General features: G+C 41.9%; 1 protein-coding gene across 1 annotated transcript; it reads right to left on the bottom strand.

The window, feature by feature from the left end:
• Nucleotides 1-7042: 7042 nt before the first annotated feature.
• SNRPB2 (small nuclear ribonucleoprotein polypeptide B2) lies at nucleotides 7043-16545 on the bottom strand. The gene is made up of 7 exons (XM_074927108.1): nucleotides 16478-16545; nucleotides 16085-16172; nucleotides 13174-13346; nucleotides 11349-11489; nucleotides 10167-10220; nucleotides 8486-8574; nucleotides 7043-7956 (listed from the first exon to the last, which is right to left on the bottom strand). Exons 2-7 carry the CDS (start codon nucleotides 16146-16148, stop codon nucleotides 7797-7799), a joined length of 681 nt encoding a protein of 226 aa, XP_074783209.1. The 5' UTR covers nucleotides 16149-16172; nucleotides 16478-16545; the 3' UTR covers nucleotides 7043-7796.
• Between the last annotated feature and the right edge of the window lie 201 nt (nucleotides 16546-16746).

Below are 16746 nucleotides of genomic sequence, written 5' to 3'. Positions count from 1 at the left end.
CAGATTCCCCTGTTACAGAAAGGACAGACTAGGACCCCAACACGTGGATGCAAACGTAAACAAACCATTAGGGAGTTGAAACCCAGTAAAAAGGCTTTGCAGGTCAGCCTTTTAAATTCAAAGCCTAAAAAATTCAAGCATTGCATACTTGTATAGGCAAGATCCCTTCTGCAGGGAGACACCGTCAGAGCAAAACACAGGTTATGCCAGGACAGCAACCGTTTCGCTTTTATTTACGTGGCTGAACTCAGCTGAATTTGCAGATACAAGATGCTGAACAACACACAGTGCCACAGGCTGACTTAGAGGTCTTCTTTACACCTTGGAAAGGACATCTAGAATTCAGCTAACTTCCCAAGATCTAGTCCTAGCACACCTGAGGCAGGACTTGTAGGGAGTATTTCGATTAAAACAGATGTGCACACAAGCACCAAGGGAACAGCCACCAGAGGTGCTGCACTGTGATTCACGTTGTGGCTATCAGGCTACAAAAGGCTGGTCAGGATCAATCCTTAACAGTGACCAAGAGCAAGTTCGGAAATTCCCAAAATGGTGCTCATGAGAACCAGTACTTCCTAATTCATGAGGCAGACTGCCTGTACCAGCTTTTGGTCCACAAGCAGAATAGAGGAAGCTGTCAGCTGTCATCAAAAATCCCCCACTTTCTTTTAAAGAAAGAGCATCTTGCAATTTCTAGCACCCCCTTCCTATTACAGCTGACTTCACCACATTCTCTCATCTTCCAGCCCGTCACTCCTTCCTCCAACCTCCCACATGTAGTGTCTTAACGGCCTTTGCAAACAGCTCTACACAAACCCTTCTAAGTGAATAAAGGTGAAGAGTGGTGGTATGCAATGGCAGACTCACACACACAGACTAGTAGGATGCAAGGACAGCATAATTAATACCTATAAAATTATGACCACAGAAGGAAAAACATAAGGTTCATGATGGAATAACATAGCTTTTCCTCCCTTACAGGAAATAATTTTTACTTGCAATATTAGAATACTTGTGAAATGACCCAAACAAACAACAACAACAACAAAAAAATCACTGAAAAGAATGAAAAAATATGTATATGGATAGGACAGTAATTGAGATGACTGTGGAAGGAACAACATCTTGCAATGTACTCTGGGAGCGGAAGATTAAAGATTTTTGAGGCCTCATGCAAAAAAAGGTGGCTTATATAGCTAGTTTTATGCTTATGGATAACACAGCACTTGCTCAGAAATTGAGGGGACAAGCCAGAACTATGAAGTATACCAAGGTGTTACAAAAAGCAATCATGCTTCCCTGAAGGTGCAGCACTTTGTCCAAATAACAATTTTAAGTCAGATATCAATTGTTTCAGAACACAAGCTAGGAGAATCAGATGCTCTACAACTACAGCCGAGCCCACAACACAGAAAGGGACTGCACAGAGCCACCACCATAGAGGAAACTCCTGCTCCCACTGACCAAATGACTTTGGAAAAAGAAAAAACCTCAACACTTGCAATCTACCTACAAAGCAAAACATTCTTCCTTGTAGTTTCTTGCCTAAACATCAGTTACTGTAACACTTGCCTGAACTACTTCTAAAGGAAATCATGCTAACTCTGTCCCATTACTTTTTGTCTGAAAGGGTAGCAGCCTTATAGAGAAAGTGTTCAAGAAGGGAGAAGTGTGAGAGACGAGAAACCAGGCCTGTGAGAAACTAAGAGAAATAACCTGGGAAAGCAAAAGTTGAGGCTGATTGAAGAAATGTCTCAAACACTCACAAGACAAAACTACGAGTCACAGGGTGCATTCTGTGGAGGCTGAAGCTGATAACGCTGCCCGATGTAGCTGGGGGAGAGAGCCCTGTGGAGACAGGACGGCTCTCCTCTGGGGCACCTGGGCAAATTTCAAGGGCCATGTGTCCAGTGAATGAACTTTGCTTCATTATCCACAAAATGCATATTAAAGTTGACACCCCTCAATATGCTAACGAGGGCTGTCATGATCATGCTAATTACATCATCCCATGAATCACCTTACCCCTCCCTATACATGGGATACATAGGTCTGTGGGTCGACCTAGGGGACGGACCCAAGGAAATTGGGTATAAATCAAAGTGGGGAAGAAAGGACTCTCTCTCTCTGCCCCCCCGGCCATCTGGAGAGAGCAGTGAAGCAAAGAAGACGGATGCCAGCAAAAAAGACGGCTGCCTCCTGGAACCCTCACCGGCAGGATCAGCGCAGGAACCCAGACAGGTGATCTGTATTTCCCCATTCCCTCTATCTCCCTCTTTTCCTTTTTCTGTTAAGAAATGCAAGGCATATTATATTGCTCACCACAACTTGCTATATACTTAGCCAATTATCGTGTGTTCAATTAGTACATTGTAGGTAGTTAATAAATGCTCGAACTTGGAGACTTGTTGTCCGCTCCAACTGGGGATTTGCGAATCTGAGTCACTTGTCCCCCTCATCTGAGTGGGACATGACATTAAATTGGCGTAGTTGGAAGGATCCCCTTCAGTGTTGGAAAGTCTTGTGAGATACTGGTTCTCTATCCGACAAACTCAGACAGGGAGAACTGGGAATTGGCCCCTCAGCTATAAGCTGGGAGAGGGTCGGAGGGATACCGATTCTCTATCCGATAAGGACAGGGAGAATCGGGAAGTGACCTCTCAGCTCTAAGCCAGGAGAGGTTCGAGCAGTTGCAAGCCATGACTGGCCAGGAAATGTCGGTGCTTGACTGCTCCCCTAATTTTGAGAAGCTGAAGGAGTGTAAGGCTTGTCCTCCTCCTTTAGTAGAGGTTTGGGCCCACGATAATTGGCAAAATCCAGAAGCAGTGGCAAGCTATATCAGTGAGCTTGCAGGGGTGAAAGGGTCGTGACCAGGCAAAGGAAAAGCTGTAGTGTGTGCTGTATTAGGGGTAGCACTGACTGCAGCCCAAGAAGATGAACATGTTAAGAAACAATTAGAAAGGGAAATGATCGAATCCCTACAAGATCTGGTAAAAGCTCTCCAGGATCAGTTGGTCGAGGAACAGACAGTTACTGAACAAAAAGCTAAACTCTGGCAAGAGCAAATTGAAGTTTTGAAAAGCCAGTTAGCTGATGAGCGTAACACCACTCAGTGACTTCACACAGCTATGTTAGATGCCTTGGACAGAGAAAAAAATCTCACGGTCTGAAAAAGACATGAATGAACAAGAAACCTGCAACCAGGCAGATCTTGGCTCTGTTCCAGATAGTGAACAGGGAGTTACAAGTCTGGCAAAATCAGCAGCCAGACCCTTGTACCCAACAAAAGATTTAGAGATAAGCCGAGAAATTTATTACCCCAAAAATGAGGGGGCAAATTTAAGACCATTAATTAAAACGGAGACCACTGAGGGTCAGGGTGGAAGAGCTCCACAGGTCACCACTCGAACTACACTGTACCCAGCGACTAAGCTTGCAAAAATTCAGGAGAAATATATCAGATGAGCTCAGGAAACTGAGACTGAACATGTGTGGAGGGTATCTTTGACTGGTGGCGACCAAATTTTGTTATCAGAAGATGAGGCCCAGGGGTACTGGGGGCCAGGGGTTTTCTTAGTTACTGATGACCAGAGAGAGCTGTGGTCGTTAACTCAACAAGCTGCTTATTGGGCTGGGAGCCTGGACCCCTTGGAAAGGGGGGATCCAGTATGTATTGAGACCCCAATCATAAATCATTTGACTGAAAGCCTGCAGAAGGCTGACTGTCTCCAATTAATGCATGACAGGTGTTTGGTTCCTCAGCAGCCTGCCCCGATGCTATTAATTGCTAACCCCGATCAAATGACTCCCCTGATTCGGGGCTTGCCAGACTCTTTGAAATCACACACAGTACAATTACAAGATCGTTTGTGGATTGCATTAGCCCCACAGGGCAGGAGACAGGGAGGGGGAGAGCCCAAGACTTGGGGAGAGATAGCTCAGGACTTAATACATTATGGCCGGAGAATGGGCCTTACCAGGGAACGGGTAAGCCAAAGCCCTCCTTACACAGAATGGAAAAGCAGGAAAATCTGTTTCCTTCCCCTCTGCAAGTTTTAAGAGCAAAGAGAAACCTCTTGTGGACTGAGGGAATGAGACAGGGGATTCCCCAAGAGTTAATGGATGGTCTGCCTACTACAGTTTTAGAAAAGCTCATTCGAGCCTGGAAAGGCAGAAGGAAGCTGCCTCCCCCAGCCAAGCAGATCTTTCGGACGAAGGGAGGGACAGAACTGAAAACTAACGAGATGGTGGTAATTGCTTCTCAAACACCAACTGCCCCTGAAGAGGACTTGATTATAGGGTCAGGAAACTGGACATGCTATCCCCAGTAAGTGAGCCGGGGGATGGCAGGTGTGTCCACTTAAGGAGGCTCACAGAGAACACTAAAGGAGACTTGTTGATTACTTTTCCACTTGGCTCCCTTAAAACTCCAGTTACGTGCTCAGGTCTCAGCACTCCAAACTGATGTTGCCAAGTGGAATGGCATAATTGCTGGCAAAAAGCAGATTTGGGTTACAGATGTTTTCAGGGACTCTAAGCCACAGTTGACTGCTCGGGTGAAATGCTGGTTACCTGGGAATGAAACTGCAACAGAAACTATTATGATTCTGGGAAAATTTCCCACAAATATCCTGGGATTTGACCTATTGAAGGGACAAGCCTAGGTAGATTCAAAAGGAAGAAAATGGAAATTTGGGTCCCCAACTGCTCTATAAGACTTTTACAGCAAATGCCTGCGCTTCCTCCTTCTAAAATTGTTAATGTGAAAAAGAGACTAAAGACTTTGCAAACCCGCTCCATTATCCTGGACAACCTGTTCTAGTAGGTTTGCCTACTGTGGGGCAAGTACCCCTAACCCTAAAAACTCCCATCAATATCTGTTCATGGGTGGCTACTGACGCCCATGGGAAAGAATACCGTATCAATACCAGGGGGATTTGTCCCTTCTTTCTAATCATCATTGTTTTGTTATGCGTGTATTTGTTTTACAGGATATTGATCCTGGACGACCAGAGACCTCTGTTACTTTTAGTGCTTTCAATAGTTATAGGCATTATTGGCTAGTTATTATCTGTAATCTGCTTACATTGTTATATAATTTGTGGAATCATACCTGCTAAGTGTGGAGAATCCACTTATTGGAAGGCTAACTTAGAGTTGTGCCTTAAGTTACCTTATTGGGAATCACCTCCAAAATTAAGGAAGCCTGTGAGTCACCTGTGACTGCACACTGGTGCTTACACATATCATATAACCAACAGCAAGATGAAGTAATCAAAGACTAGCTGGAGGGGTCTGGTCCCACAAATTAAGCATTAACAAATTGTTCCTGAATATTAAATTGTATTCTCATTTAAATCCTTATTGACCTTCTAATGTGATTGTGCAACCTCAAAGTTTTATAAAATTTATCTTAGCATTTATATGTACTAACAAGGTATGCCTTTAAGGAATTGAAGGTACAGACCCAACAAACATCTAGGATGGCGTTGCAGAATCCAGCTAGCATTGCTGAAGGAACATGGACTGTGTGGTGTGCTGACTCTGACTGAGGGAGAATGCTGCATCCCCATCCACAATGCCATCACCTCTACAGAGGAGACCCATGCCACAATGAAGACGACTGCCAAGAGGAACAGAGAACTTTTTCGACAAGTGAACTGGTTTGATGGATGGAACCCTGGGTCATGGGTAACATCACTGGGATCCTCAGGACTCACAGGGTGGGGAAGACAGCTTGTAAATACTAGTATTGTAATATTGCGCAAAGTTTGCTTTTCATAGTATGCCTTGCAGCAGTTGGATATATACTCTCTTACCTTCTGTCTTCTTTTCCCTATACCCTTTGAGATCACAATGGTCAAAGAACTTGGAGTGTTTGAGTCATGGGGTGGGATGTGAGAGACGAGAAACCAGGCCTGTGAGAAAATAAGAAAAACAACCTGGGAAAGGAAAAGTTGAGGCTGATTGAAGAAATGCCTCAAACACTCACAAGAGAAAACTATGAGTCACAGGGTGCATTCTGTGGAGGCATCTCCCCTGATGTAGCTGGGGGAAGAGAGCCCTGTGGAGACAGGACGGCTCTCCTCTGGGGCACCTGGGCAAATTTCAAGGGCCATGTGTCCGGTGAATGAATTTTGCTTCATTATCCACGAAATGCATATTAAAGTTAACACCCCTCAATATGCTAACAAGGGCTGTCATGATCATGCTAATTACATCATCCCATGAAACACCTTACCCCTCCCCATACGTGGGATACGTAGGTCTGTGGGTCAACCTAGGGGATGGACCCAAGGGAAGTGGGTATAAATCAAAGGGGAGAAGGAAGGACTCTCTCTCTCTCTCTCTCTCTGACCCCCTCTCCCTGCCCCCCCGGCCATCTGGAGAGAGCAGTGAAGCGAAGACGACAGATGCTAGTGAAAAAGACGGCTGCCTCCTGGAACCCTCGCTGGTGGGATCAGCGCAGGAACCCAGACAGGTGATCTGTATTTCCCCATTCCCTCTATCTCCCTCTTTTCCTTTTTCTGTTAAGAAATGCAAGGCATATTATATTGCTCACCACAACTTGCTATATACTTAGCCAATTATCGTGTGTTCAATTAGTACATTGTAGGTAGTTAATGAAAGCTTGAACTTGGGAGTCTTGTTGTCCGCTCCAACTGGGGATTTGCAAATCTGAGTGGGACGTGACAAGAAGTAGTGCAACATAACAAGCACTGTGCAACCTCCTCCTGTCAAACATTAATCTTCAGGGGTCTCATTTCAAACCTCCTGGCCAACATCATGCAACAGCTACTGCAAGAGTCTCCAAAAACACAATCATATGTTAAGTAAATGTCATTATTCTCTTAACCTAAAATATCTTTCTAGGTCTTCCATCACCTGAACAAAACACTTAAGCTTCTAAAGTGATTTTTGCCCCCAAATACTTAGAACAGTTACAAGTCACAATACTACATCTGATTACTTCACTGCATTCGGTGTATTTCATGTCACACAAGATCTATAAAGGTTTTGACAAATATAAAAAACCAACAAACCCAGAAGCATTAGGACATATATTTTCGAAAAACCTGCTTAAAAACAGACCATCAGGCTCATATGCATTCTTTGTGGAGACAGAAAGTTCTTCCTAAATCATTTATTAAAATCACTGGTAATAGGGCTGGAAAGAGCAGAAGAGAAGACAACAGATAAACTTTGTTTCTTCTGTGGGCCTGCTTCTACTCCCATCCATCATTATAAAGACAAAACCAAGTTGAACAACAGTGCTGTCAAACTATAATTGATGTCTACCCATACCTAGGAAAAAAACCCACTAATGATAAGTTGTTTTTCTTAAGTGACAAAATTATTCTCGTTGAAAAGCAGCTGTCCCCTTGATAATGAGGCTGAAGATTGAGTGTTGCATTCATTCTGAATATGATGACATTTAGTATTCCTGCTCACGCTTTTTGCTCTGGAAAGACTGCTACTTCTCCAGCACTTGCTTCTGAGAAATGAGTGTCACCTCAGAAGTAGTTAAACTAGTACAATGAATAAGCCCTGCAAGGCTAGAAGATCAATAATAAGACAAATTCAAGGAAAAACAGGGCTTGAAAACAACATATACTGAATTTAATTTTATAAAAATTTACTATCCAGTAGATCTGTGGAAATCCTACATCTGTCCTGGTTGTGGTGGCAATCTTACACATGTCTTAAGTTTTCTGCAGGGAACAGCAAACTTGCTAGCAAGTATCATCACATGAAAACAACAGCTATCCACAGAAGTAATTTCTAGGAGCATCCGGTTATTTCTTTGCATAAGTGATTTTCATGGCATGAGATGGAGTAATCTTGAATCCTTGGAGAGCATCTCGAGCAGCTCCTGCTTGATTCTCATTTTCAAACTCCACAAATGCAATATCATGGCGCCCAGGCACTAAGCGTACCTCTTTGAATCCAGGAAACCTTTAAAATAAGGTGAAAGAGTCAGAAAATACTTTCTAGTTTGATACTGCATCTCTCAGCAGCCATAAGACCTTATCATAATAAGACTTTATACATCTACTAGTATAATAGTTACTACTAATGAAAGATTTAAACTGAAGTTTTACATGCCCAGTCCATAGAACCATGTCTCAATTAAGGATCATTATGTGGCAGCAATTTAATCAGTCTTGCACACATATGGAAGCGACTAAAGCCAGTTTTAAACTGCTCCTGCTGTCATAAAGTCTTTAATATTACAGTCATCAGCTTAAATCCAGTGCAGATTGATAGTAGATAACTTACACAATCAAAACCAGCTACAAAATAATCGGATTTGCTTTCTGCACCAAGTCATCAGAACTGACATCTGTAATCTTGGCAGTAAGACAATGAACTGAAATACCTTCAGAAGAAACTCTTATTTCTAAAAAGTCAGCTTGCCGACTGAGAAAAAGCATACAGAAGAATAACAGAAGAATTCAGAGAAGTCTTTCTATTCAAAACTTACTGATTGAATAACATGGACAACATCATCTCATTTGTTTCCTCAGGCAAGTTATTAAGGAAAAGGATATAGTTTGGTGGGTTATCAGGCACCTGCAACAACAGAAGATCAAAGCTCAGAAGATTACACATGGCTATCTGTTCCTCTGCATCTGTCTGCACGATTATTTGAACCATGACTTGCATATCCTTGGTTTTGCTCATAACACCGCTAGCTGGACTTCAGTAATCCTTTCATGCAGTGAGCAGACAGAGCCCCTTGGTTCTTTTACAAGGAGGTATTAATTCAGAGAGGCTCTTATTTCCACAAAAGTCACAGTAACATATTGTCTCAGACATCCTGTTTAAACTTGACAACTCAACAGCTGACAGTACTCTCAGCACTGACAGGGGTGGGACCCAGGTGCCTAAGCATTGCCTGTAGTGCTGTCCAAGACACCTGTAGGGCAGTGGAAGAACCTAAGACAGACTTGCATCCTTCTGGAAGAGCCGTGAGAGTCCAAAGGAAATACCCTGTTCATCTGCAGTAGTACCAAAATACTGAATATCCCTGGGCAACTGAAACCCACAAACCACACATGGTTTTACTATAGTGCTCTATTCAAATTTATTAATCAGAAATCCCATAAGATTTAAAGCTTTACAGTCTTTAACATTTGCCCACTAATATGAATTTGCAGCAGCAACCCACCAGACTCAAAGCTGAGTAGTCAGTTTGCTGACACTGGACTGAAAGGCTGGAATCTCCCTAAGTCATCAAGGAGATCACAAAAATAAAAAGAAACTGGACACCACAACTTCAATTGTCCCAATAATGGTGCCAAGTAAGTTAATGCCTCAGCAGAACAATTTCTGTCAGATGATGGAAATATTCCAGACAGTGCCATTTGAATATAAACTTCTGAAGTTCAAACGAACACCTAAATACTCAGTGTTGTGCTCCAACACAAACTGACATACACATATTGTGCCTTGTTACAAATGATACCTGAAAGAAAACCCAGACTGGTAGCAAGACGTTTTCCCCCGTGGATTATGTATGCAATTCTCAGTGATGGTACTCAAGAAAGAGATGCAGGGCAGGCAAAGATATTGTTCTATAGTATTTGCCTTACTACAGATTCTGGCTCTTTAGTGCCTCCACTTCTAACACACATGAATCATTTAGAAGGTCACTGAGCAGACAAGACGAGTGCAGTGTAAATTGTTGTTGCTACAGCTCCACACAATCGTTTGTAAAATAAGATACTTATGAGAAAAAAAGAGGAAGTGAGCAGAGGACATCCAACTCCCGCAAAGAAGCTTTTAGGCAGATATTCTGGCACCATGTGTAGTTTTCCTTCTCCTTTTCTACTACTACAACAAAACAAGTTAAAGGGAATTCATAACGGGAAAAAAAACCTAAGAAACCTTCAACTGATACTAAGCACAGTCCAAATTTAAGAATTGAGTAGGATTTCTTAATAGTGCAGTTTTCTGTATAATGAGAAACCGCAGTTTTCATTTCATGCCAACCAGATACAATAAAAGTGGGGGTTCCTTTGTTTACTGTTATCTAAACAAATGTCTCACAGAACAAAAAGGAAGCTGTAAAATATAATCTCAAGTTTCCATGTGTAACAAACTATTGTTCATAGAGAATAATTTTAAACATTAGTACTTTTAGTCACAAAAAAACCCATTACCTGCTGATTCTGTGCTGCTGTCCCTGGAGCATTGGCTGAATTTTGTGTTGCTCCCTAGTAAACAAGTACAAAATAGTTTTACAAAGGTGTTCTGTTAGAAATATGTAAGCACAAATCACCATGTTTCTGTACAACTCATGAAGTATGTTCAGGTTTTTTTAAGCTACAATCCAAGGAACATTTGTTACTTATGAGATACTTCCCAAAGGGAAACAAAGAATGTGAATTTTGCTGAATTCCATAAGCAGCCAATCAAAGAAAAAACTGGAGTAGTATCTGATCTAATGGCCAAGTCAGCAGATACAGCAAATCACTCCACACTATAAAGTTTTGTTAAATAGACAGGAAGGAAGCAGTTTTGAAAATGAAGGCCTAGACAGGACATACCTAATAGAGGAGAAAAACAGGTGTTTCCACTGAGGACTCCAGTTGAGTAAGGATAACTAAAGCTATTATCATTATAGCTAGTAGCAATTACTACTTCTTGATTTGTATGTAACAACTGATTTGTTCCTAAATCCTGAGAAATCTGAATATTCTACCCAGAAAATGATGCTTTCTATGAACACTTTTGTCTCCTTGATAACCAATTTGTACCTCAGCAGGAAATGCAGTTAAAGAACACCACATTCAAACTCCATGCCTTCATATTTTCTGCTATACTTCAGCACATAAATTACTAGATGTTGTTAGTTTAGGCCCAGTCAATCCTTAGTGGAGATATATTCTGAGCCAAATCCTTTTCATATCCCTGTAAATGAGTTATCTTGTTCCCATTCACCATTCTTCAGTGCTCACACAGTAAACAAAGCATTAAAGGGAAGCACTGAAGGGAAAAGCTGGCTGAGCACTTGAAGCTGGCTTTAAAGATAACCACAAACCCTTCATTTTTTTCCTTTTTAAAAAATAAGATCGTTTCTACTTTGATTTACTGTACCTTTGCTTTACATCTTTATTTTCACCTGGCAATAGGAAAGGAGGAATAAAAATAAAAAAAGGAATAGCAAGGATTAATCAGCCCCCTCTCCTTCAACTTCTGTTGAGTTCTCAAAAGTACTAGATAGCAATACACTACAATTTAGGGAATTGGGAAGTACTAAAAGACAATACTTAGTCCTAAAAAGAAGTAATTTAAAATAGCCTTTGCTTGTTTTTTCTTTTTTAAACAGAGAAGTAGCTTACCTGAATAACCTTTTTATTTGCTGCATTTGCTGACTGCTCCAGAGATTTGGCCTTCTTCTTTTCCTTCCTCTTTTCCTTATCAGCAAAAGTACCACGCATTTTAGAGATTATATCAGAGTCTGTTTTCGCATATTGAATACGCTGTTTAAAAGGAAACCAGTACATTTTGCAATGAATAATACTGAACATTTTGCACCACTTTCATTAGCTGTGTTCTACTGTGCATTTACACATTTTCACAGGAATTTCTTATATTAAAAATAGTTATAAACTGTAGGTATGCTTACAGAGCATCTAATCTTCATAATTAATTCTGAACATGACTATGAAACTCAAAAAACCCCCTAAAATGGAAACTACTAATTTTGACTCACTGAAATCGGAACTCTATTCATCTAATGGGCATCTTTTTAACATCTGTCAAGGTAACAGATGTACAAAGCAATGTAAGAACATTTGACAAAACTGGCACCAGCTTCTATTAAAAAACCCCAGAGATTTTTAACCCATTTTAAGGGGAGTTAAAAATTTTATGGTCGTTTCTCAGATCTCTGCAGAAAACTGAGTTCAGCAAAACTCAAGACTTCCTAAATAAAGGTAAGTACCTGCCTTAATCCAAACTGGATTGCATAAATTGCATCAGCAGCATAACTGTGCTAGTTTTCTGACAAAGGCTGCCCAATGTACTAGTCAGAGGGCTAAGCAGATTGAGCTGTGAGTATACCAGTGGGCAACATCATCTATGCACACAATCCTATTGCTTTTACTATCAGAGACTACCTCAATACAAAATTTCACAGCAGCTGAAGATTTTTCTAATGCTTTTGTTTAGTGCTTAGATAGAGTATGCATGCTGCAGGCAATACTCAAAGAGGGAAGTACACCTGAAAGCTCATGAAGACTTAATCTTTTTATTTCCTATTGAGGCTTACTGAGCAGAAAATTCTTTAAGGGTAAATGACAGAACTGGGCTTGCGCAATTCCTTATTAAAGATTCTAATAAAATCTGAACATGTTACTGAAAAAAAGCTTGTGGCTCAGCAACACACCTGCCTGTGCTCTCCTTAATGTTCAAAGCCACAAGCTGAAAGACAATATTAATATATCCATCCATCGCTGAAGTCACGTGGGCCACGTGCACGTATCATTACACTTCACAAATAGTTGCAGAATTAAGATATGTGTAATTATCCAAGCAGACAACATGTCAGTTGTTGTGCTATTCTACACATTATCAAGTATATTTGCTTCAGGGAAGTTATACTGAAATTCAGTTATTTGGTTTGGTGATCTGACAGATGCACAAGTAGAACCTGCCATCGATTTAAAAAAAAAAAAAAAAAAAATCACTGGTCACATCTATTCATTTCTGGAAAGTAAAACTGCAGAGATCTTCACCCTACCCACTTTTACCTCAAAAGGGAAGCTAGCTATTTATTACTAATATAATAGTAATTAAGGTTACTCTAGAGAAATTAATTGAAAGAACCTAATTTCAATAGCATTACAGAATGAATTTAATTGGTTCAACATAAGACATGATGAGTAAAACAGAAGAATTGAAGATCTTAAAAACTAATTCAGCACAGAAAAACACAAAGGCATCACTTAGGAAACATAAATGCCAAGCTCAGCGTCTGTGTGTGTTTCAACTACAGTCTCTCTGGCATCTCTCTAGCTTGCATAAATACACGCGTACATAAATATATTCATCAGGACACGACGTGATTGAAAACAGTACTATTACAAGTACACATGATAGTTCATTCACAAGGTGCAAGTACCACTGCAATTTTTTCTTTCAAAAGCTAACCAAGTAACTCACCATTGGTTTTCCATAAAATGGAAAGCCTTGTAGTTGTCTCAGAGCATTGGTAGAGGATCCAAGTTCTTTAAATATAACAAAAGCCTGTCCTCTCATCTTCATTGTCTTTAAAGCCACAATGTCGACCACGTGACCAAACTGTGAGAATAACGCATACAAGGACCTTTTCAGCTCTGTTGACAAAACGAGAAAACACAACAAGTTACATGCAAATGTCCACTTCCGTAAAGTTTTCTGTCCTTCAGCAACAAAGTTTTTTGCCATCTTTAGCTCACAAAGTGATACATTACATGTATTTAGTCAAAACTGTTGCATGAGTACAAGTTTATTGCCCCAGTTTTTATAAGTTGCTGTATAACGCTTGGTTTTACACCTCAAGCATTCAGCTAGTGAAAAAGTTGTAGCATCATCCATTCTATCATTCTAATAGAGTAAAAATCACACAAAGGTATGTACCTACATTTTTCATACACATATATATACACAGGCTCTCAAACATTCAAGAATGATACATGACAGCCAAAGACTGATCAGAAAATCAACACTGTAACATTCAATAGTAAAGAGATATGACTTAAAACAAGAACATCCCAAAACAGAAACTCCTTAAGGCTAATTAAATTTGGAAATTTTGAGTGTTTTATCAACTCTCTCACACACAATAAATAATTTTTCATATTCTTGAACCGAGTGTATTTTCATGCAGTCACTCTGAGCCTTACAACTGCAATGGATTTCTTTTCATTATTTAAAGTCACCTGACTGTTCTGCTGATTGAGGATACCAATTAAACTCAAGACACAAAGTACTAGGAGTAGGGGTATTTTACTGTTAATCATTAAATAATTAAAGGATATAACCAAGTAATACAGAAAATAAGCAATAAGAAAATACAGAATAGTACACTTAATTATTACTATATACAGTCAATTATAGAAAAATAAGAACAAGCAAGGCAATGCACCTAATCATTAGTACATGATGGGAAGAAGAGTGATCAAGAAAGATCCATCACCATTTGCACATGCTACCAACACCCAGACCCGCAGTTGCTGGGAGTCCCAGTTGCAGCAAGTATCTGGAGAACCTTTCCCTCCAAGTGGGAAGTCCTACACAATGCATCCATCATGTAGGTGAGGCATCCAAAGCCACAGCAAGCGGGTCTTATACACCAAAAATCAGCAAGCCAGACTAACTTGCAACTTTTTTTTGAGTCGAAACACTTGGTTTCATCCTCCTGTTGGATTCCATCTAAAGCCTGGCCAGGGCTTGGAGGGGAGAACCAAGAGAGTTTCTAACAAGGCCAAACTCTTGGGTTCTCAGCCTTGAACAAGGCTAAACAAGGAAAGTTGGATACACAGTCTCACGGCATTTCATCCTGTATTCATAATGGTTGGACTAGATGATCTTCAAGGTCTTTTCCAACCAAGACGATTTTGTGATTCTGTAATCCTCACTACTAATTACATTTTGCCTAAACTACATCTTTCACTAGTGAGCATACATATTTTGTTAATGATCAGATACTAATAATAAACACTAATGGTAATACAGATTTTACTAATAGCAAATACTAATAATGGCTAACATTTGGTTGCAAGGTTCATCTAGAGGTCAACTTTGTTTTGGGGCCTATTATGCAGGCCCCAGCACTACACTAACTACATACTAAATCAAACCTTAATCTTATCAAGCTAAATAAATCCCCTGTATTGCATAACCATTCTAACTCACAAATCTTACATTTAAAATATTTCAGCCGCATAAGAGCACTGCCTCTTATTTACTGCTGTTGAGACTTGGTAATACCAGGCCACTGCCACCTTCTCCAGCCGTTCTTGACCAACCACAGCACTATTTTTTTAAAAAAAGTTGTCTTATCAAAACACTTTCCTTAAAAATAATTTCAAAACCTGTATTAAAAAAAAAAATAAATCACATTTTTAAGCTTTACAAGTAATTTGAAACACTCCACTTAAAAATTATAACCACGCAATTTCATAATGGATACTTACTAGTTTATAGGGCACTTAACATACTACATCACCAAGTTAAATGTATTCAGCAGAACCGCCTTGACAAGTTAATAAATAATTTCTCAGCAAAGCTGTTTCCACTTTCAGATCTTTCTCTGAAGCACCCTGAAGAAACAATTAAGTGCTGCTAGTCTGATACAGCCACTGGGTTCACAAACAATAATAAACTCCCTTGATCAGTTTAGATCACAAGGTAAGCATGAGTATTAAGTGGATGGTTCTATGCAGACATTTAATATACAGCCAGATAAGGGCAAGAGATTTATTCTTTTTTTAAGCACACTGAAAGAAGCTAAGATTCCTTAGCCCAAAGTCATCTCTCTCCCCAGAGGGCTGCAGTACCTGGAGGGCAGTGTACCTAACAAGATGACACAAAGCTGGCTAGCTCGTGCCATGTTCATGGCTTCTGCACGGCACTGAAACAAATGAGGAACAAAGATGTTCCTATATTTCAGTGAGGGACTACTGACCACGAAACGTCTGTCAACAGGCGTCTTTGCATCCATCGGATATTCCGATTACTGCTAGTGCTAGTTATTCACTGATAAGCAAACCTAACCTAGGCAGCTAGCTACAGAACTACAGTGGAGAGACAATGAGAAGCTGCCTTGGAAACAAGGGCCCTGGTTTACAAAAAGAAACATTGTGTTACTCGTGTCGACTTCAGCTGCTCCTTCATTACAAGGGGCCGTTTGCCGAGCGCTCGGTGCACGACCACCATCCGAACGGTACTTCCGAAAGCCCCGGGAGCCCCTTAAGCCACGGCCCTGCCAGAACGCCAGCAGCTGGAGCAGCAACGAGTACACGACCAGGGGCAGCAGCCAGCCCCACAGAACAACGCCCGGTTCCTAAAGGCCAGTCGCAGACACCGATACCTTCTTTCTTAATCTTGTCATTGATGTTGTTGATGTAGATGGTGTGGTTCGGCCTGATATCCATCCTCTGCGGCGACTGCACACCTGCCTGCGGGCAGAGCACACGCGGGAGCCGTTAGAGGCGGCTGAGGCGTGGTCCGGACCGCCCGAGATGAGGAGATGCCAGCGCCAGCAACTCCCCAGCAGCGCCGCTCCCCGCGCCGCAGGACCCGTGACGGGCCCAGGGGGCTGCCCGTCCGCCCACCCTCCCGTTCGCCGCCCCCATACCCTACTCCTACCCCCACCCCGGCGACGGCCGGTCCCGGAGGGCAGCCCAGAGACAGGCCCAGAGATAGCCCCCGAAGCAGCCCGCCATCCCGCCCAGGCCGAGCCCCCCGCCACGGCCCAGCTCACCTCCTCCAGCCGAGATGCCGGCCGGCCCGTCCTGCCCCGCGCACGGACGCGGCGCAGGTGGCAGAGCCGCTCCCGCAGCAATCGATGTGCCGAGCGCCGGCGCCTCGATGCGGAGCGGCGCATGCGCAGTGCCGCCCGCCGCCCTGCGCAGCGGCCGCTTTGCTGCCGCCATGTTGGTTGAGCTGCTGGAGCGCGGCCGGTGCTGCCGGGTTGTGCTCGCACGCTAAGGGCAGCGAGATAGATGGCGAAGCAGGTCACAAAGCCAGTCG

This window comes from Athene noctua, chromosome 1 (genome assembly GCF_965140245.1).
Source record: "Athene noctua chromosome 1, bAthNoc1.hap1.1, whole genome shotgun sequence".
In the NCBI taxonomy this organism is placed as follows: domain Eukaryota; kingdom Metazoa; phylum Chordata; class Aves; order Strigiformes; family Strigidae; genus Athene; species Athene noctua.
The sequence above is the reverse complement of the archived record's forward strand: the minus strand, read 5'-3'. Positions and strand labels throughout refer to the sequence as shown.